Source organism: Peromyscus maniculatus, chromosome 20 (assembly GCF_049852395.1).
Source record: "Peromyscus maniculatus bairdii isolate BWxNUB_F1_BW_parent chromosome 20, HU_Pman_BW_mat_3.1, whole genome shotgun sequence".
In the NCBI taxonomy this organism is placed as follows: domain Eukaryota; kingdom Metazoa; phylum Chordata; class Mammalia; order Rodentia; family Cricetidae; genus Peromyscus; species Peromyscus maniculatus.
In genome coordinates this window covers 27014324-27035848 of record NC_134871.1, presented here as the reverse complement: position 1 = coordinate 27035848, position 21525 = coordinate 27014324, and the positions used below count along the sequence as shown (strand labels likewise).

General features: G+C 42.3%; 1 protein-coding gene across 5 annotated transcripts in view; it reads left to right on the top strand.

Annotated features, from left to right (window-relative positions):
- The window catches only part of Vps13b (vacuolar protein sorting 13 homolog B), a 568282-nt gene that overhangs the window by 402154 nt on the left and 144603 nt on the right, over window positions 1-21525 (top strand). For all 5 annotated transcript variants that reach the window (XM_076555926.1, XM_042264499.2, XM_042264498.2 and 2 more), the window contains one exon: window positions 21091-21293. In XM_076555926.1, the coding sequence (XP_076412041.1) occupies window positions 21091-21293 (203 nt within the window). The remainder of the gene's footprint in view (window positions 1-21090; window positions 21294-21525) is intronic.

The following is a 21525-nucleotide window of genomic DNA, read 5'->3' as shown; positions in this document are numbered from 1 at the left end:
GTCCACTGTGTTCATCTCCCACCTTCCTAATCGCTGTCCCTTAATGATGGCGGGAAAGATTAAGACCAAACAGAGGAGCAATTTTAAACATGTTGGATTGCACCATCTGTAGAGCAGGGCCTGCTTTTTCTCCTCCTCTGAGTTCATTTGCTGCTTATGTTTTATTCACTTTTAAAGGTGTTTATGCTTCATAATTGTTTTCTCTACAATACAATCGAAAACCTTTCATTTAGCTATACAAATGGTCTGGTTTTTTTGTAATTTCCCCTTTATATCAGAAAAACTATATAACCCTCTTATAATTAATGTTCCTTTTATCTTGTTAAACAGGAAAATAGAAACTTCCGTTTTGACTAAAACTTACTTGGTATTGTTCTGCTGGGCAGCGTTCAGCAAACATTTTAAAATAGTTTTTTGTGTCACATTAAATCAAAATTGAAGTCAATCATTCGGTTGAAAGAATTTACTATGGTGAAAGCACAACAGAATTTAGTCAGCAAATCCATTGTGTGTGAGTTAGATAAGAGAGGAGCAGGTGTCAGTGGCTGCTGAAGGCTGCTGTCTGTGGACACTGTGAGAGAGGTCACTGCACAGCCCTTGGTGGTGGTGTTTGTTAGCAGTGGGGATCGGCTCTTTCTGGAGCCCAGGCTGCCCCCAAACTCACCTTGAAACCAGGTAGTTAAAGATGGGCACCATGCCTGGCAATTAGGGATAGTTTTGGTAAGTGATAAAAATGAAAACGTCACACACACACACACACACACACACACACACACACACACCCTACTAGTAGTCATATTTCTGTTTGTAGTTTTCAAGTGGCGGTGTTCTCTATGCAGCCCGGTTTTTACGGTATATCTTTGAGCTCGCTGGAATGAATGTCGGATTGTATAGGTTGACTGTAATGCAGAAATGCTTCGCTGAGTCTTGGATTTTACAGTTTGTGTAACTGTTGTGAGCGTCTGCAGCGGCTGCACTTCTCAAACTGACAAAGCAGTCATCTCAGACGAGCTATGAAACAGAGCGCGGGTGGTGCCGCACACGGCACAGCATCTGCTTCCCACATGGTGTCCTATGGAAGAGCTCAAGATAAAACCATCGTCAAAAATTTCTTCATTAAAACCTCAGCAGTTTGCACTTGTTTATCCGAATCTGCATAGCTCCCCAATGAGACAGCACGCTTGGGGTTTCTTCGGTTCTCCCTCACTTTCTCTTTGATCCTTTTTGATGTGCTGACTTTAATAAACACACTCAAAAACACTGTGCAAGAACATGGTGGAAAAACTACAAAGGACCAGCTCCAGCAGCAGAGCTCTGCTGATCCCTAACTTACGCAGGCTATTTTTAGAGAAATATTTTTTTAACACTCTTTATGTGACAATGTTATATAAACAGGGAAAAGCAGTCCTTTCCAGATGAATTTTAATTTAAGAGCTGAAATGGATTTGTAATTCTAGAGGAATCCTATGTGCTAAGTAATTCTTAGAGAAACACCGTTGGGAATGTGCTGTGGGCATGTTCCCTCACTTGTCACGAGGACAGAAAAAATGAGTTTGCCTAATGATTTTTTTTTTATCATCTAAGCTGTTAGAAGCTTATGGAAAGTATGTGGGGAAAGGGAATAATAAAGGCATGAAACAAGAAAGCTAATGTTTTCCCCCTAACATCATCAGTACATTTCTACAATCTGAGGGCTTTCCTACTCATTTCCTCATTTTAAAGTGAACAGTTACAAATTATTTACTGAGCTTGCTAAAAGAATTCTCATCTTCATCTAGCAGAACAAAGTGAAGTGGTTAAATATTTTCTGCCTAAGAAAAATAAACAAAATAAGCCATCCAGCTCTCCTCAGACTCGTGTGCTCCTGTGGACCGAGTATTTCAGGGACCTGAGTCCTCCTGTTTCCCCATTCTGCACATGCTTTCAGCAGCAGTGACTCGTGTGACTGACGACTCTTTCTGCTGGAACACTTACATTCTCTCATGTGTCTGAGTGAGAGGGCCCTGCCATCTGATTGTAGAAGATGCGATGCTTGTATTCTTTTAACTTGGCATATACTACAGGCAATCTTAGGAATGTTTTACCAGTAACAAGACAAACCTTAGTTAGAAATTATATCTTATATTCTGAAATATTTTAAGGTCAATAATATTTCTTTGTTATCTGTTAAATCTGTCCAATTGTAGAGTACGTTCTTTAAAAGTATGTTCTTCCCCCAACATGGGCACACAGTGCAATCCCCTTTTGCTGTTTAAAGCATGTCATTTCGGAGACACTTGAAGTATGTAGTTATAAATTCTAAACTAGCAGCAAGTCTCTTTCCACAGGAGGGTGGGGATTGATCTCACTGTAGCTCCCTGTCAGAGTAATTTACGGCTCTATTAAGATGGCACGCCTTAGGTTTCTGCATACAGAGTACACAGTCAGGATCTGGGAAACCCTGGACTGGAGGTTGCCACGCTCTGTCTCGGGGCAATTAAATTAGCAACCTCCAACTAGACAAAGAACAGGGAAACACAGCATGGACAGCTGGATGACATGCGGGGAAGATCCTGGGTAACGCCACCATTGACGAGAAAGACTCTGACCATGGAGACATTGAGGGGTTTTCTCCCAGCCAGAAAGCAGTGTGTTGAGCTCATTGTCAAAGGAACAGTGGTTTAAATCACTTTCTCGGCCCTTACTGTACTTAACTTTGTATATAAACAGAACAAGAGAGAGAGAAAGAGAAAGGAAGCATAGCCATTTTTTTCCATGAAACTGGAATGCTCCCTTCATATTCAGGACCATCAAAGCCTAATACACATAGAACCTAACCCCCTCCTAACACACATAGAACCTAACCCCCTCCTAACACACATAGAACCTAACCCCCTCCTAACACACATAGAACCTGACCCCCTCCTAACACACATAGAACCTGACCCCCTCCTAACACACATAGAACCTAACCCCCTCCTAACACACATAGAACCTAACCCCCTCCTAACACACATAGAACCTGACCCCCTCCTAACACACATAGAACCTGACCCCCTCCTAACACACATAGAACCTGACCCCCTCCTAACACACATAGAACCAGACCCCCTCCTAACACACATAGAACCTAACCCCCTCCTAACACACATAGAACCCAGCCCCCTCCTAACATACATAGAACCCAACCCCCTCCTAACACACATAGAACCTAACCCCCTCCTAACATACATAGAACCTAACCCCCTCCTAACACACATAGAACCTGACCCCCTCCTAACACACATAGAACCTGACCCCCTCCTAACACACATAGAACCTAACCCCCTCCTAACACACATAGAACCTGACCCCCTCCTAACACACATAGAACCTGACCCCCTCCTAACACACATAGAACCTGACCCCCTCCTAACACACATAGAACCTGACCCCCTCCTAACACACATAGAACCTGACCCCCTCCTAACACACATAGAACCTGACCCCCTCCTAACACACATAGAACCTGACCCCCTCCTAACACACATAGAACCTAACACCCCTCCTAACACACATAGAACCCGACCCCCTCCTAACACACATAGAACCTAACCCCCTCCTAACACACATAGAACCCGACCCCCTCCTAACACACATAGAACCTGACCCCCTCCTAACACACATAGAACCTGACCCCCTCCTAACACACATAGAACCTAACACCCCTCCTAACACACATAGAACCTAACCCCCTCCTAACACACATAGAACCTAACCCCCTCCTAACACACATAGAACCTGACCCCCTCCTAACACACATAGAACCTGACCCCCTCCTAACACACATAGAACCTGACCCCCTCCTAACACACATAGAACCTGACCCCCTCCTAACACACATAGAACCTGACCCCCTCCTAACACACATAGAACCTGACCCCCTCCTAACACACATAGAACCTAACCCCCTCCTAACACACATAGAACCTGACCCCCTCCTAACACACATAGAACCTAACACCCTCCTAACATACATAGAACCTAACCCCCCTCCTAACGCACATAGAACCCAGTCCCCTCCTAACACACATAGAACCTAACACCCCTCCTAACACACATAGAACCTGACCCCCTCCTAACACACATAGAACCTAACCCCCTCCTAACACACATAGAACCTAACCCCCTCCTAACACACATAGAACCTGACCCCCTCCTAACACACATAGAACCTAACCCCCTCCTAACACACATAGAACCTAACCCCCTCCTAACACACATAGAACCTAACCCCCTCCTAACACACATAGAACCTAACCTCCCTCAATCCCCAAAAGGGAAACCAGCTCATTAACTGAAGCAAAGTGTTGGTCCCACTTTCCATGTTGTGCTTATCCTGAAGGAAATCTCTAAGCGTCCTCATAGCCTTTGGATGCCAGTTAGCACAGTAAATTAGATACGTCCACCTAAAATCCCATGGTGCAGTGGTAAGCCATTTACAGCACCCCAAAGCCCCTGCTGCTTTCAGACAGAAATGCATCTCTTTCCAGGGTCTGAAGGACAAGAAATGAACTTCTTGACAGTAAAAGACAGAAGACAAACATAGCTTTTAAGGATCCACTGAGGATGGAAACATAAATGTAGCTAGTCGACAGCTATACAAATCACCAACAGTCCTTAATGAATATTGGGTGTGGGCGTCAGGGTCCTGTCTTTTTTGACACTCTGTCCCAAGTAGCTTAAAGCCAACACTCAAGGAAAACAGGAATGCTCACTGGTCTGCAACATCTGGGGTTTTGTTTGTCATTTTGGCATACCTGGCGAGCACAGAAGAAAGAGTAAAGGGACTGTCTTGACAATGAAATGAGTTACTGAATCTCGTGCTAATGAGAAGCAGAAGAATCTACTGCCTTTCTGTAGTCCCTGGGGTAGAGGTGCCTTTATGGGTTTGCAGAAGGGAAATGTAGGCGGGCAGAACAGATGGGTGAGAGTCCGTGAGACACAGCACCTCCTCATCCCCGACTGAGCCCCTCCTTTTGCTCTGAGGTTCACAGTTCCTCCTGATAAGCTGGCATGGCATCTTTTCACCCTGAAATTACTCGTAGACTACTTGTTTTTATCTGTGAGAATATTTTTCTGCACATTCTGGTAAGCGATTGGGCATTCCCCAAAAATGTAGGAAGTTCTAAAACTTGAAAATGAAATAAAACCTAGTAAAAATATTGTAACTTCTCCCCCAAATAATACTTCATATTACTTCTCTCATATGACTAAAAACAGAAACACATGAGTATTAGAGACTCAACACGGATTATTTTTGCTGTGATTGTTATGATGTGTGAGTAGATGACTATTAAACATCAATCAGCAGTATCAATTCCACAACTAGGAAAGGTCGTTTTTTATGTTTCAGAGTGTGTATGATGCGGGGTATGGGTAAGTGCACATGCCACAGCACACACAGGAAGGTCCAAAGCTGCTCCATCTTTCCATGGGTCCTGGGACTCGAACTCAAATCACCAGCTTGCACCATGAGTGCCATTGCCGACTGGGCCGTCTCACCATCAGAAAAGGGCTTTTCTGTGCCAGGTGGGGTGTGGGGGATGAATACCTGTGAATGTTTAGTATTTTTAAAAACTAGTCGGTTTTTGCTATTTGGACATGTTCGTTTGTTTGTTTGTTTGTTTTGGTTTTTAGAGACAGGGTTTCTCTGTGTAGTTTTGGTGCCTGTCCTGGATCTTGCCCTGTAGACCAGGCTGGCCTCGAACTCACAGAGATCTGCCTGGCTCTATCTACCAAGTGCTGGGATTAAAGGCGTGGGCCACCACCACCCAGCATTATTTGGGCATGTTTATACAGAAGTCATTTATTTTGTTGAAACAAGTAATGTCCCTGCAATGTCCATGTCTTCAGTTTTGTGAAATGTATATGTTCTGTGGTAAAGAGCTATGCCATCAAAATGTTTCTTGTTTGTCGGGTTTTTTGGGTTTTAGTGCTGATGAGGTTCCCATACCTGGTAGCCCAGCAGGAGCCATTTAAAATTCAGAGTACAGCAACTTCAGAGAAATAGAAGTGAGCACTGTGTTCAGTCTCTCGTGTGTTCATTTCAAGGCGGCATGAAAAGTGAAAACTTTCTAATGAGCCGCAGGACAGGCTATCAAGGCAATCTCCTGTGCAGTGGTGAACATGATGTACCTGCCCAGCCTTTCTAGAGGGAGATGAGCTCACAGCAGAAAGATAGCCATCTCTGACTTTTTCTTCTGATTCATCACTGACCTGAACTCCATTTGAACCTGGTTAGACAAAAAACAAGCAGAATTCCTGGCCCAAACTATAAAATATAATTAAGCCCTTTTGAAACGATGTGTAAAAGAACATTGCTGTACCCCCACTTATAACCACTACCACCACCACAACCAATAAAGTTAAATCAAGCACTGCCTGTAATGGATTAAAATAATAAATGTTCCTGGACTTCAGTGTTTGAAGTGCTTGAAGAAAACAGGCTTCCACCAGCCGAGTAGCTGAATGGAGGAAAGACATTTATTAATGACGAGTTCAAGGATGTGGCCTGCTTAAGATCATTGCTTTCTGTTTACTGTGTGTTACACAGCTCTTGTGTTTTTACACAGCCCACATGTGTCCGCACACAATAATGGAATTCTTTTTTTCAGCAAAACAATTGTTAATTGTATAAATATGGTTCTCTCAGGGAACTTTCATAAGACTGTGCTTTTTTCTGATAGGAAACCCATTACCATTGTTATAATATCTTGTGTAAATCCACCTTCAAACCTTGTTTCTAACAGCATTAGCCTGTCTTCCAATCTAATTTAGTCAGCAGATTTCAAACTTAATCCATTTTTTTTTTTTGCCAGACTACTTTTGGCCTCAAGTGATATATTTTCACCATAGTCCATAATAGTGACATGTACCTGTCCTGTATAATGCCAGGGTGTGGTGAAACAGTGCTTTCTGTTTCAATTTCTCTAGATTTGGTTGCATCTGAATAAAAACAACTGTACAAACTTCACACATAATCACATTCAAACAGTGTGTTGTTGTTGTTGTTTTTTGTTTGTTTGTTTTTTGGTTTTTCGAGACAGGGGTTTCTCTGTGTAGCTTTGCGCCTTTCCTGGAACTCACTTGGTAGCCCAGGCTGGCCTTGAACTCACAGAGATCCGCCTGGCTCTGCCTCCCAGATTAAAGGCGTGCGCTGCCACCGCCCGGCTCAAACAGTGTGTTTTGTAGAGAAGAAAGGAGACCTTTAAAACAACAAAATTTTTTGCAGTCAGTTGCCATGAATGTCATTGAACAAAAGGTTGCTATAGAAGAAAGTTCCTAGTCCTAGTAACTCAGTACTAGAGAGAGATCTTTTCCTAGCAGTCCTTCTTTGCATCCTAACATAGAACCTGTTAGTTTAGTGTTCTGTGAAATGGGTGCATGTTAAGAGTCAAAGCCCTGAGAATATAGGAAGCCACAAGCAACCCTCCACCCATGCAGTTGGTTGAATGTGTGACAATATTAAGTTCTGCCTATGGCCACAGCAAATTGTTCTATTGTCCACATAAGCCATGTGCTAAAGAGATTACTGGCAAAACAAGGCTGGCAGGAATGAACGAGTAAAAATATATTTGAGATCCTCTTATACCCTGGCTGGTTCCCTAGACCTGTTGGCCATGCTAGCATTACATACTGAGGCTGTGTAAGAGAGCTGTGACAGAACAGCATTGATTTGCAGTGCTGTTACCACCTCCAAAGTGAAGTCTGAGAACGGAGTTTCTATAAAGCAGCGAGTGCTTAAGTCGGAATGACAGACTCAGTGCTCTCGCCTGCTCCTTACTGACTAGCTGCCGTCTTCCTACAGAAGGCAAGGCCACCATGGGAGTCTGGGTGCTTGGCATGAACTAAATGCCTTCTTTCTTTTTAATCTCCTTTTCCCTCTCTCAATAAAACTACATCACTTGAATGCTGAAGTCATCTATCATTAAATGTTTGAGGTAAAAATTATTTCTAAAGTCATACTTTTCTTTATCAAGAACCCTTTTGTCCTTTCCTCCCATAAACTTTATGAACCAAACACATTGCATTTAATACTAACTAGATAGGTTATGATACCAATTTAATAGAATAGTAACTACAAATAAAAACCTTAGTAGGTCTCCACAGCCCCTGATTCGGATTCCTGACTTGTAGGTTATTTGAAATAGTAAAACAATGTCATGGACTTTTAGTTACTTTGTGCCCCTAAATGTCAAGGAATGCTGGGATGAAGCCCAGCGAGGTAGTCTTCTGCTTCATTGAGTTAATCTTGAAAAGGTAAAGAGATTTGCCCAAGGAAATTCTGAGGGAGAATGGACTTTCATGGCCTCTGGTTTGTTTCAGACTTTTGATCAGACTTTATTATGTAGACCAAGACCAGTTTCTAAGCCACTGCAGCGAATTACCTAGCAAGTCATTTTGCTTTCAAAATTAAGCTGGAGTCCAGCTCTGGATGAGGGCAGGGTTTGAAAATGGATGGATGCAAGAGCGGCAATGGAGGAATCAGATATGGAACACTTCTTAGTTTCATTTTAGGAGAAATGGACAGAGAGGAAGCATACAGGAGTCATCCCCAGTGGGACAGGTCCCAGAAGAGGATGTAAGGAGTCAGCTGGGAAGGGAGTGAGCCACGCCATGGTGGTCAGGAGAATCTTGCAGCCTGACTGACTAGCAGCCAGAGTATTCCTTTATTTATATAGAATTTAGTAAGCAGGGATACATTTACAATGTTCCAAAATGTAGATCATATCATTTTTGGTTTTGGACATATGTTTCACTTCCTTTTGCTCATCTTTTAGTCATCATTAATAAACTATGACAGAACAGAGTTATCACTTCCAATCATTTTCCCCCAAGTTTTGATATCATTAATAAACAGAGTTATTATTCTTACTCATTAACCCCAAAACCCAATTTTTGAGAACCTAGAGGCATATGACAGCCTGTTCTCAGGCTGGTAGCTTTGGTTGCTTCAAGGACACTAGACCAAAACAAAATCTTCAGCCACCCTGGGCATTTTGCCATGTCCCAAGCAGTGTATTATTAACTCTTAGTGGTCAGAGTGCCCAGGAAAAATCCTCAGGCTAAAGCTGCAGTTATTATTCAAATTCTGGCATAATATAATCAATGTTCACATTTATATCTTTATAGAATTTGTCTATATGTCTAATCCTGGCATTCTGTTGTTCCTTGGTCATATGACATTATAGTGGCTCTACATGAGCAAACTGTTCTAAGACAGGGAGGTCCTGACACCTCATACTTTTATCATCTTTCTACTCCATACTTTGCTCATCAATGTGTCTCTATATAGTACAGAGTTGTATGCCACATAATTGTCTGAGTGCACAATGGGAAGAGGCTTGTAATTCGAACTGTGAACAACTCCTCGAGCCCACTAAATCTTATTGACCTTTTTGAGTTTACTTTGTTTTGAATATCTTGTTCTGGTGTAAGTACAGGGACAGATGTTTCAAAAATGTCTCACAGCCTCATGAAGAGACCTCTGGCTTCTTTATTTGTCACAACCTCCAAGGCATAAGGAAGACCTTCAAGTAGATTAGGATATCTCCCTAAAAGCGGGGGAATAATATGTTCAGGACTTTTCTGGGGAAGCTTAGAAGCAGCATTCCTGGAAGAAGGCAATAATGATTCATAAGGAATTTTCCATCAATCCAATATCCCCAAACTACAAATATTTAAAGTCCCTCAAGTATGCAACAGGTGGAGATGAAAACCAAAGGTGGCATGGCGGCTATCATGGGGCTCAGCTCTGCTGGATCTTTGTCAAGCAGCTGTGGTGGCTTTATGATTTCTGCCATTCCATTCAGATATGGCTGCGCCATTTAGACCCAATCTTCATCCATGTCACTGGCTGCAGAAATGACTTCAGCAGGCATGATGGCACATACATATAAATCTAGCACTAGGAGGGTCTGAATTCATGGACAATGAGACCTTGGCCAACCAAGCAAAAACAAAAACAAAGAAAAACAACCAAAAATCCAGCCCAGCAGAACTTTCTTCATGGAAATTATGTACTATGTTCATCTTAGAAACTTTACAGATATCTTTTACCATTCTTCCTCTCTAAGAAGGCTGTCATTTAGTCATGTGGTCAGATGTGCCAACCTGCTTTCATAAAGTAGGTCCATAGGATCGAATCAAATTTTATTTTTCCAGTAAATTCATACAGTGTTAAGAAAGAGAGCATGGTGGCAGACTGGAAGGGTGGAAAGAGCTATGACTTTTTAGTATTTTCATTTTGGTTTTCCAAGATCCAAGAGTTTTTTTTAAAAAAAATATACCTTCCCAAGACAAGGACCAAGTATGAGCAGCCAGTGTAGAAGATGTTTCTTCTTTCATGAGAAATTCTCCTTTTATATGGAAAGGAGAAAAGAAGAACTTCCTTTTCTATCTTATTTTCCTGATCTCTTGAATTCAGAAGACCAGGCTTGGATTAAAGTGGGATTCTTGACTTTTAGTCTCTGGCACGCACTGAGTGAGAGGTCTTGAGGACTTTAAGTTCTCCCTGCAGGGAATGAAAAGGTGCCTTGGAGACAGCCCACGCTGAGCTCGCAGCTCCTGTTCCTTCATTCTGGGCACTGGTACTCTGTTCACTGAACAGTGGGGACAGCTCCATGTTTTATTACATTATTGTATTCTTTCTTTTCATTTATGATAGTCATAGGCATAATATGTTTACATAGGCTTATTGCAAAATTGAATATAAGTAGGATCCAATCAATTTGCACATTCTGTTTGAGGATGGATAACAAGGTGTTTTTGTTTCTGTTTTTTATGGTTAAAACATGCAAATGCTGTATTTTATGTGCTTCAAAATAATTGCTTGAAGGAATATGAAGTGGAAAGAGTTTAGTCTTTGGTAGTTTAGTCATATTTTTGTGAATTATACTTAAAATATTTTTTTCTTCCTTTCTTTTTGAAGCATCCTGATATTTTACTGTTATACAAATTTGCTCCTGGATGTTCTAACATATCCTTGCTGATTTTTAGTAGCCCCAAATTACTTCCAGCTGGATTAAAAAACCAAACCCAACCTACCTGGCTCTGCTTTGCCAGCACGTGCCGTCATTGAGCACCCTTGCAAACTCAGTCTGCACTTGGCGCAGACGGCATGTGGAAAGGAGGAACATGACGTGGGGTCTAGTACATCCTGATGCTGACAGGCTGGCAGTGTTTTTAAATAGTTTTCTAAACAAATGGTTTACATTTATTCGTCTTTTAAAGGAGTATTTTAAAGGTCATAAGACTATTTATTCCTTGAATGTAGTTTTTATATTCACTTGCAAAGTATGTCAGTATACAAACAAAGCAAGATGCCATAGATCCCATCCTTTTCTTCTGACATTATTCCTCAGTGCTGTTACACCTCATTTACTCTAATTAAATGTCTGCCATTGGTTTTCAAAAACAATTTTAAAATATAAACAGATTTTTGAAAGAGGTAGTTCAATTGGGAACAAAAGTATTTCTTTAAAGTAGGGAGACAGAAGTTACATAGAGTGATGATCACATGGTCACTGAAGGCAACATTGGATCTTGGAACAGTAAAGAAGTTATGAGAGGAAAATCCAGTGGGATTCCAAAAATGTCTGTGATTATACCACTGTCAATGTACTTGCTGTTGAGAGTACCCTGGTTTGTAGAGTTTAGGGGAAGAACATAACTTTGCTGAAAGACTAAATTTGAGAATTTGTTTTTGTTTTGTTGTTTGTTTGATTTTTTTTTTTTTTGAGACAGGATTTCTTTGTGTAGCTTTGGAACCTTTCCTGAAACTCACTCTGTAGACTAGGCTGGCCTCCTACTCACAGAGATCCACCTGCCTCTGCCTCCCGAGTGCTGGGATTAAAGACGTGCGCTATCACTGCCCGCTGTGAAGTTGTAAAAATGATTTGATCAGTGGGGTGTGGAGGCTTATACCTTTAGTCTCGGCATTTAGGAGGCAGAAGTAAGTGGATTTCTGTGAGTTCAAGGCCAGCCTGGTCTACTTAGTCTCTGGCTAGCCAAGGACTATGTAGTGAGACCCTGTCTCAGAAATTAAATAAACAGAAATGCTTGATCTGTAATTGAAGTAAATTTAATATAAATATTTTGAAGGTTGTGATAATTTCATATCTTTTAGTTGAGAAATAATTTAAATCTATTTTTAAATAAAATATTTCTTCTAACATTTGAAAATTTAGAGAACAAAATATACAGAAAATGTAACAGATAGGATTTCAAATGCCTTTGTACTTCCCAGCCAGCAGACATGTGTACATGTCCTATTTGTTGTCAACACAGAGAACTCTGTGGAGTGATGCAGCCATCTCCAGTGTGTGCCATCTCCAGTGTGGACATGGTGTCCAGCAGTGCAGAAGTCCACTACGCAGAACAACATGTGCCTTAGCTTACCTCCTCTTGCCATTTGTCCAGAGTTTAAATGTCCTGGGATCCAATTCACATAAACTCTGAGAATTCAGCGTGAGAGGTGGATCTATGACAGCCCAAGAAAGCTATGTAGCATTAATGACAGAAGACAAGGTTAAGGAGACTGTCACAGAGATTGGCTCCTTAGACTGGAAGAAAGGGGAAAGGTAATGAATAACCATGTCGCAAGTCCCAGAGGTTATGTTCTTGTTTTGTCAAAGTCACGAAGTTGGTGACAAAGTTATAAAGTTATCTACTTTCTCTTTTGACTGTGAAATTCATCGCCACTCTTTGTTAATAAAAAAAATTGCCACATCTTACAGTCCCTTTTACCAAGATTAAAACCATTTGAACTAATGTTTTCCTCTCACCACACTGTGGCTTTCTAGAACTGTGGCAGATGTACTGTTAAAACCTTATAAGCAGACGCTGTGGATGAACCTGTCTGTGTGTCACAGGTAGCAAGGTCCTTTGCTAGGGCATTGTCATAGTGGGCTGATGTGCTGTAAGTGTGGCGGCCAGGGAAGACCTGTGGGAGTGAACTGAGTTAGGCTTGTAGTCTTGAAAGTGGGCCGTTCCTCGCCTCCTGTTAGCTGTATGACAAGAGCATTCAAGAAGGGGTGACAAGGACCGAGCGGATGTTTCCATCTGCTGGCCGTGTGTTTTCCTGACGCATTTCGCCATGCCCTTTTCTAGACTCGAGTAACACGAGCATGGTAGTTTCTTTGTCCTTTTATTCATCCACATATTTGTATTTTCTTGGATATCACTCAGGTGTTTATTGTTATCCTCTTGGAGTTCAGTGAAGTGTTTCTTCATTTTGTTTTTAACTCCAATGAATTCTTTGATAAAGTTCATCATTGTTTTAAAGTCTGTGTCCTGGTATTCATCTAGGCACTTTGGCAGTGCTTCTATAGGAGTAGTGGGTGTGATGGAAGACACGCTACATTGTCCATTCATGTTGTCTTTGCTATTTGACCTGGGCATGTGGTTGTGCGTCTGTGTGATAATCTGGCTTTCCTTAGATTGGGCCAGTGCAGGAGTTGCATACGCTAAATTACGCTGGGTAAAGCTGGTGGATGAGCTGTTTAACAGACCAATGCAAAGATGACTCAAGGGCTGGAGAGATGGCTCAGAGGTTAAGAGCACTGACTGCTCTTCCAGAGGTCTTGAGTTCAATTCCCAGCAACCACATGGTGACTCACAACCATCTGTAATGAGATCTGGCGCCCTCTTCTGTATACATAATAAATAAATAAATCTTTAAAAAAAAAAAAAAAAAAGATGACTCAAACATGGGTCTGGAGCTAAGCCTGTGGGTACAGAGATGGTAGTGGACAGAGGGAGGGATGGGCATGGGAAAGAGATTCTCCCTCTTGAACAAAGTAGATTTGAAGGCCACTAATCTGGACCTAGACCTGTGGGTGGGAGATGCCCACAGGCAGCACTGGGGTGGATGGAGGAAGGACAAGAAAGGAAAGAAGCAACTTAGCAAGCAAAGGCCGCTAGGAACTAGGCCTGTGTGAACTAGGTGGTGGGAGAGAAAGGGTGTCCCCCCACGCTGGGCAAAGGTGGGAGAGAAGGGGCGTCCCCACGTGCTGGGCAAAAGTGGGAGAGAAGGGGCGACCCCACATGCTGGGCAAAGGTGGGTGAGAAGGACAAAGGTGGGTGAGAAGGACATCTCCCGTGCTGGGCAAAGGTGGGTCGCAAACAATAGTTGGTTCGAGGGTTGAGGGTCTGGTGCCAGGTCTGTGGGTTTGCAGACGGTGGATAGGCGGAGACCATAGTAATTCTCAATGCCACTAATATGTTCAAATAAGCCGGTGATCAGTGTTAGTAAGGCTGAGATACAGGCAAGTGCAAGCTGTAGATGGCTAGGAAAATCAGAAGTGAGGGTGAGGTTTTGAGGAAGAATTAGAGACCAGAAAGAAGACAGATGAACAACAACGTTTTTTTATTCATTTTACATGCCAACCACAGATCCCCTCTCTTCCCTCCTCCTGTCCCTCCAGTCTTCCCCCACTCCAACCCACCCCCATTCCCTCCTCCAACAAGGTATGGCCTACTATGGGGAGTCAGCAGAGCCTGGTACATTCAGTTGAGGCAGGACTAAGCCCCTCTTCCTGCATCAAGGCTGTGCTAGGTGTCCCACTATAGGTAGTGGTCTCCAAAAAAGCTGGCTCATGCACCAGGGATGGATCCTGATCGCACTGTCAGGGGCCCCTTAAGCAGATCAATCCACACAACTGTCTCGCTTATGCAGAAGGCCTAGTCCAGTCCCGTAGAGGCTCCACGGGTATTGGTCTAAATTTCATGAGTTCTCACTAGTTTGCTTTGGTTGTCTCTGTAGGTTTCCCCATCATGATCTTGATGCCCCTTGCTCATAGAATCCCTTTTCTCTCTCTTCGACTGGACTCCTGGAGCTCAGCCTGGTGCTTAGCTGTGGATCTCTGCATCTGCTTCCATCAGTTACTAGATGAAGGCTCTGTGATGTCAGGGTATTCACCAGTCTGATTACTGGAGTAAGCCAGTTCAGACACCCTCTCTGCTATTGCTAGTAGTCTAAGAGGGGGTCATCTTTGTGGATTCCTAGGAACTTCCCTAGCACCAGGTTTCTCCCTATCCCCATGATGTCTCCCTCTATCATGGTATCTCTTTCATTGCTCTTCCATTCCTTCCCTGTTCCAGCTCGATATTCTTAATTACAATAAAAGAATTGATAGGACATAAAGTGGATTTTTTTTTTGAATACCAAGGGTAATGGAGTTTATGAGCTATCAAGAGGAAGTGTTCCTGTTCTGCAGCAGTTCATGTGCTCAGCAGTCCCTACATAAATGTTGTTGGTTAACTTTAACCCCTTAGTACTTACTGAGATCTCAGAGCCTGAGAAACTCTGGTGTGAAAGAAAATTCTAAATGATTTCCTTTATCTTGGTATACTGAGTGGATGGTAGGTAACTAGTGAATGTCGGTTCAATAATAAATGTCCAAAATCCTCATAAATCAACAGCATAGGAGTGCCGCTTGTCTGACAGCTTAGACCTGGCTATATGGATACTGTCAACAAGAAGTTACCATGAAGGCCATTAAAACAAAGTCAAGTTCACTAAAGTAAGAGACTGTGTGTGTGTGTGTGTGTGTGTGTGTGTGTGTGTGTGTGTGTGTGTGTGTGTAGCAGACCTTTCAAAATCCAATTGGCTAGAAGATATGTATCAGATACTGGGGGGATGGATCTGTCTTTAAAATGCTTGCTATAAGAGCCTAAGACCCAGGTAAGATCCCCAGCACTCACATTAAAAAGTTGGTGAGGTGATAATTTGTAATCTCAGTGCTTGAGAAGTAGAGGCCAGGGAATTCCTGAGACCTAGTAGCCAGCCAGCCTATCCTAATTGGAGAGCTCCAGGTCCCATTAAGAGACAGTCTCAAAAATCAAGTTGGTTGGCCATCTTGAGGAACACCACCCAGATTTAACCTGTGACCTCCACATGCATGTACACACATGAACACACACACACACACACACACACACACACACACACACACACACACATGAACACAAGGAAGTAGAAAGGGGCCCAGACAGGTTAGCACTGAAGGAGGCAGCAATGTACCTGAGATCCAGAGATCTTGTAACTGAGACAGGAATTGTGCAGCTGTTGCTAAATAGTCCAATGACAGCAGAATTTGGGGACTGAAAACTTGATACATTTCATAGATTCTAAAACTTCAGAGAAAACAGGTAAAAATAAAGACAGGGAAATGACTAGAAACCAACCAGTGATATTTAATTAGAGCCTGAAATACCAGTAGTAGTTTATGGTTTTAATACATTTACTGATGGGTACATACAGAAATAGGTATAAATGTGTATATACACGTGTTAGTATGTATTCACTTCTTATAGCTTTATCTACAGCAAGTGTGTGGTTGTTTGAATGAAAATGACCCCCATAGACTTATAAGGAGTGGCCCTGTTGGGAGGTGTGGCCTTGTTGGAGGACGTGTGTCACTTGTAGTAGACTTTGAGTCTCAGGTGCTCAAGACAGGCCCAGTGTTGCTCTCTCCTCCTGCTGCCTGTCAATCCAGACACAGAACTCTCAGCTCCTTCTCCAGCACCATGTCTGCCTGCGTTCCACCATGTGTCCTGCCATGATGATAATGGACTAAATCTCTGAACTGTAAGCCAGCCCCAATTAAATGTTTTCCTTATGGCCGGGCGGTTGTGGCGCACGCCTTTAATCCCAGCACTCAGGAGGCAGAGCCAGGTAGATCTCTGTGAGTTTGAAGCCAGCCTGGTCTACAGAGCAAGATCCAGGACAGGCACCAAAACTACACAGAGAAACCTGTCTCAAGAAACAAAAACAAACAAAAAAATGTTTTCCTTATTAAGATTTGCCATGCCCATGGTGTCCCTTCACAGTAATAGAAAGCCTGACGGAGACAGAGGGCTGGGAAGAGGTGAAACCCAAGGAGTAGTAGGCATTCCTGCCATTCAGAATTGGGCTTAAGTTACCATTCTTCTACAAGAACGAGCCTAGAAAGTAAAGATGTTTATCCCCAAAGGATAGTTCAGAAAGATCAACTTAAAGGCTTAGTTCCCAGGGACCAAAGTTGGTTCATTTTAAGCACTAACTAAAAATAATAATTGAGCCAGGCATGGTGGTGCACGCTTTTAATCCCAGAACTTGGGAGGCAGAGGCAGATAGACCTCTGAGTTCGAGGCGAGCTACTTCTACAGAGAGAGTTTCAGGGTAGCCAAGGCTACACAGAGAAACTCTGTCTCATAAAAACAAATAATAATAATACTGAATTTTGATTTGTAGAGTAGGATTCCATATTAACACGAATACAAAGACAACGTGTAAAGCAGGGCACTAGAAAGCCACCATTGTCACCCAGCATAACAATAATCATTATGAATGCCATCAGTGAATGTAACAGTGTGTGGAAGGTAAATGAATCTTCCCCCAGGGGTAACTCTGCAGTGAGTGGAAAAGCCCTCAGGGTACTGTACATAGCAGTGAAATAGAAAGATCACATGTCCTGTAGGATGCCCCAAGGGAATCCTTTCTTTGGTTATCCTGTGGGAAATGCCTCGCCTCATTCTGCTCATGGGAAAACAAGATAAAGTGAAATTGACAGATGGGCCATGGAACAGTTGAGATTCAGAATCTCAGAGTCACATAAGCCAAGAAAGCTGGAAGGTTGGTTACACAGATTAGGAAGAGTCTTGACATCTAAACTCAGTGGCATTCCAGCTTGGGTTGTAGACCAGGAGAAAGACATCATCGGGGAGGAAGAGAATTTTAAATAAGATCTAGCGAGGTGTGGTGGTGGTGGTGGTGGTGGTGGTGGTGGTGGTGGTGGTGGTGGTGGTGGTGGTGCTGCTGCTGCTGCTGCTGCTGCTGCTGCTGCTGCTGCTGCTGCTGCTGCTGCTGCTGCTGCTGGTGCTGCTGCTGCTGCACACACACACCTTTAATCCCAGGACTCCGGAGGTGGAAGCAGACTGATCTCTGTGAGTTGAAAGCCTGTCTGATCTACAAAGCAAGTTTCCAGGTCAGCCAGAGACATTGTAAGACCCTGACTTGGGGAAGGAAAAAAAAAGGAAACAAATAACATGGCTGTGTGAAGGATGTATTGAAACTCCAAAATTTTTTTTCACCCTTATATGTCTGAGATGAACAGGCAGGTACCACATGTCTTGCTTCTTTGATTTCTTTTTTTTTTTATTTCTTTTTTTTAAATTACACTCATATTAATCACATTTGTGGTATTCATAGATTACATTTGCAGTATTCATTCAATTATATATATATATATATATACATACACACACATATATATGTATATATATATTTAATTTTAAATGTGGAATATCATTTCTTGAAGGGGGTAGGAGGTCTTAAATACAGGCTTACAGCACAATGGGAGGACCCCAGAGGGCAGAAGTTCGCTACTGATGTTTTACAATCTTGCATCTAAGCTGTTAACACCCATTATTCAGGATACACAGACAAGGAACTTCCCTTAAGCATTCAGGAGGGTGGAACCTGGCAGGGAATTAGCATTGGGAGGATATCAAGGTCAAGGTCCACAAGCAAGGCAACAGTTACCCAAAACAGGGGCCAGGGCCCTGCAGGTCCCCCTTTTATTAAAAAATGAGCTTCTGACTTGGGTTGCGTGGGAAATCAGCAGGTCACCTTACCCGTCATGAAGACGCCTGCCCAGGCCACACAGGTGCTCTGTCTTAGGTTGGTGAGTGCCCCCCCCAGGCATTGCCGGTCTCTGAATACTCATTATCATACCGGCTCAATCGTGTGTGAGCTGCATGGTTAATTGCTGCCAAAGATCTCAAAGTGGCACTGGGCTTGCAATCTGTGTGTTTGATACAGAAAAGACCAACAGAGGTCCTATCTCACCCATAGCCAGTAGGCTAAAGGCAACTGAGCCATTCCCTTCCTTATCGAGCCATACTGTACATTGGAGTCCTTGTAAGATAGTATCCCAAAAGCAACTGGAACTTGAGTTTATAAATTTATAATTTTCAAAACCAATCGAGATGTATATAACTACTGAATTAAATTTATCGTGCCCAATAGAATGAAAGATTAACTAACTGTGGTAGCTACTTTTGTTGCCAGGGTCTCCACTGTGCTAGCTGTAGTAAGCAATTATGAAATGGTAATCCCAGAAACAGTAGCAGCGGTGTACGCCATTGTTATAACAGCAACAGCGGCAGCAGCAATGTCAGATTCTCTTCTGGATTGTGTGGACATCCACTGGCATGGATACAACTCCAGGAACACGAACCGCCAAGGCCCGTTTTTCTTGATCCCAGCATGACTTTGCCTGGCAGCTCTTCTGGAGAATCCAATCTCATGGCTACAGTTCCTAGGCTTACATTAATGCTTGCCAAAGCTGGCCATATTGGGCTCTCAATCTCCATTGGCATCAGAAGGGGAAACTCCATATTTTTGAAGCTAAAATATTTCAAAGTTCTTGGTTTTTTGTTTGTTTGCTGAAGACCTAGAGGAAGTAGCTTCCAAGGTTTTCCATTCATCTTTCTTCTCTTATGGTGATGTAAGATGAGGAAGGTCAAAGATGTGGGCACTTTTCTTTCCTGCCTGGCAAGTCAGAAACTTGGAGGGCAGATCCTAAACTGGGTCCATTCTGTGGGACAGCCTCATCAGCACTTAGACCACACAGCCTCTTTTCCTTGATGACCTCTGTACTATGCCACATGTTGACACAGTTGTCCGGAGATACAGTAACTCCATTGATAAAGAAGCTTTCTAATTTGGGGGTAAATTGGAGCTTCTCTCTAGGTTTTTACTTTGTTTTTTTTTTGTTTTTTTGTTTGTTTGTTTGTTTGTTTTTTAGTGTGTAAGTGAAACATAGCTTCAAATTAAGATAATCAGCTGGGCATGGCAGTGAATGCCTTTACTCCCAGCACTCCAGAGGCTGAGGCAGACAGACTTCTATATGTCTGAGGCTAGCCTGTTCTAATTAGCAAAGCCTTGTCTTAAAAAATCAAAAATCCTAAACGTAATTGTGAAAAAGGAGAAGTTTCAGTGGTACATGTTTGATAAAAACTCATTTCTCACCATGGTAACTTTTAAACAAGCCGTAGCCCTAACACTTGTGGCTCTGATGCCTTCTGTGGAAGACTTAAAGTTGTGTCTCTTATTTCCACAATAAGTACATAGAACATATGAAATTTTCAATTCTCCACAGAACTGAGAAGTCAGTGCGGGTACTGTACTTTAAAATGTGCATACACCCTGGGCTGAAGGTGTTTCTTAATCTTTCATCTTTTTGCGGGATCAAACAGTGTTAGGAAAGTAAGCCCTGAGCATTACAAATGTGGCCTGGTGAAATTCAATATTCACAGTGACAATTTAGAGTATGAGTTTCCTGGTAGGAAAATGAACATACCACTTTAACTGTGCATCTAAATATCTTAAAGTCTGCTGTAGGCTTATGAAAAGGTTTTGATCCACACTCCTACTTCAAGTTCAAAAGGAAACCTATGTTTTAAAGTGTATTCCTTTTCTGGGTATATTTACTTTGAACTATAGCATATAGTTTTTCTCATAAATCTAACCTGCCACTATCTGTTTTTAAGGCTTTGTAAACTTCAAGTGGTTATGAGGTGTGAAGTTTGAATTAAGCTAAAGTTTTTAGAAAGCACATGTTTTGTATTTTGATTGTTTTGAATTTTAACATGGGCCAACCCTAGACTTGAGTGTTTAGCAGAGTAATATACTGTACTCCGTTGCTGTCAGAAATCACAGAAAATTGCCCTTTCACTTCATGCTAGTAACGGACAAATGAAGCAGCTGTTCTTAGTCTTAATGGACTTGTTTGAAAAACTTGAAAGTTTAATGAAAATATCTCCACTCATAAAACCTAAACTGTGCACACATGGAAAAAGTCATAATGTTTTGGCAACTATCGCTTTGTTAGGAATGTGAATGTCTACCTGCTTCAGAATTCTGTAATAATGGCCTTAAACTGCTGGAAAGCCAGCTGGGAAAGACCCTGGCAAAGGAGGAATCCCCATTGATTGAAATTTGCCCAATCCTCTCCCTAACCTTCTTGCTTTCTTGGTCAAGATGTAATTAAACTATACAACCTTTCTGTTTCTCTCCTTCAGGCCCAAGTCTTGGATCATCAGTCCTCCTCAGCATAAGTGATTTTCTCCTTAAAACAAGCCTCAGAGAAAGAAGTCGAATTCTGATGGGGCCGTTCTCTGCTACTGTCCATCTGGAAGCTAAATGGTGTAAACACAGTGGCAATCCAGGCCCACAACAGTCCATACCAAAAGTAGCCATGGATTTAAGAGGTGGTCTGCTGCAGGTCTGTAGGGATCTGCCGTATTTTCCCCACAAGTTTTTAACTAGCCTGTTGTTGTTTTGTTTTGTTTTGTTTTGTTTTGTTTTGTTTTGTTTTGTTTTGTTTTGAAGTGCCTCACTAAAATTTAAATGTTTGTGTGACAAGGAAGTGTATGATGATGCCCATTTTAACAGCATTATTGAAGAATAAGTCATACATCATCTGATTTACCTGTTTCGACAGTATAATTCAGTGG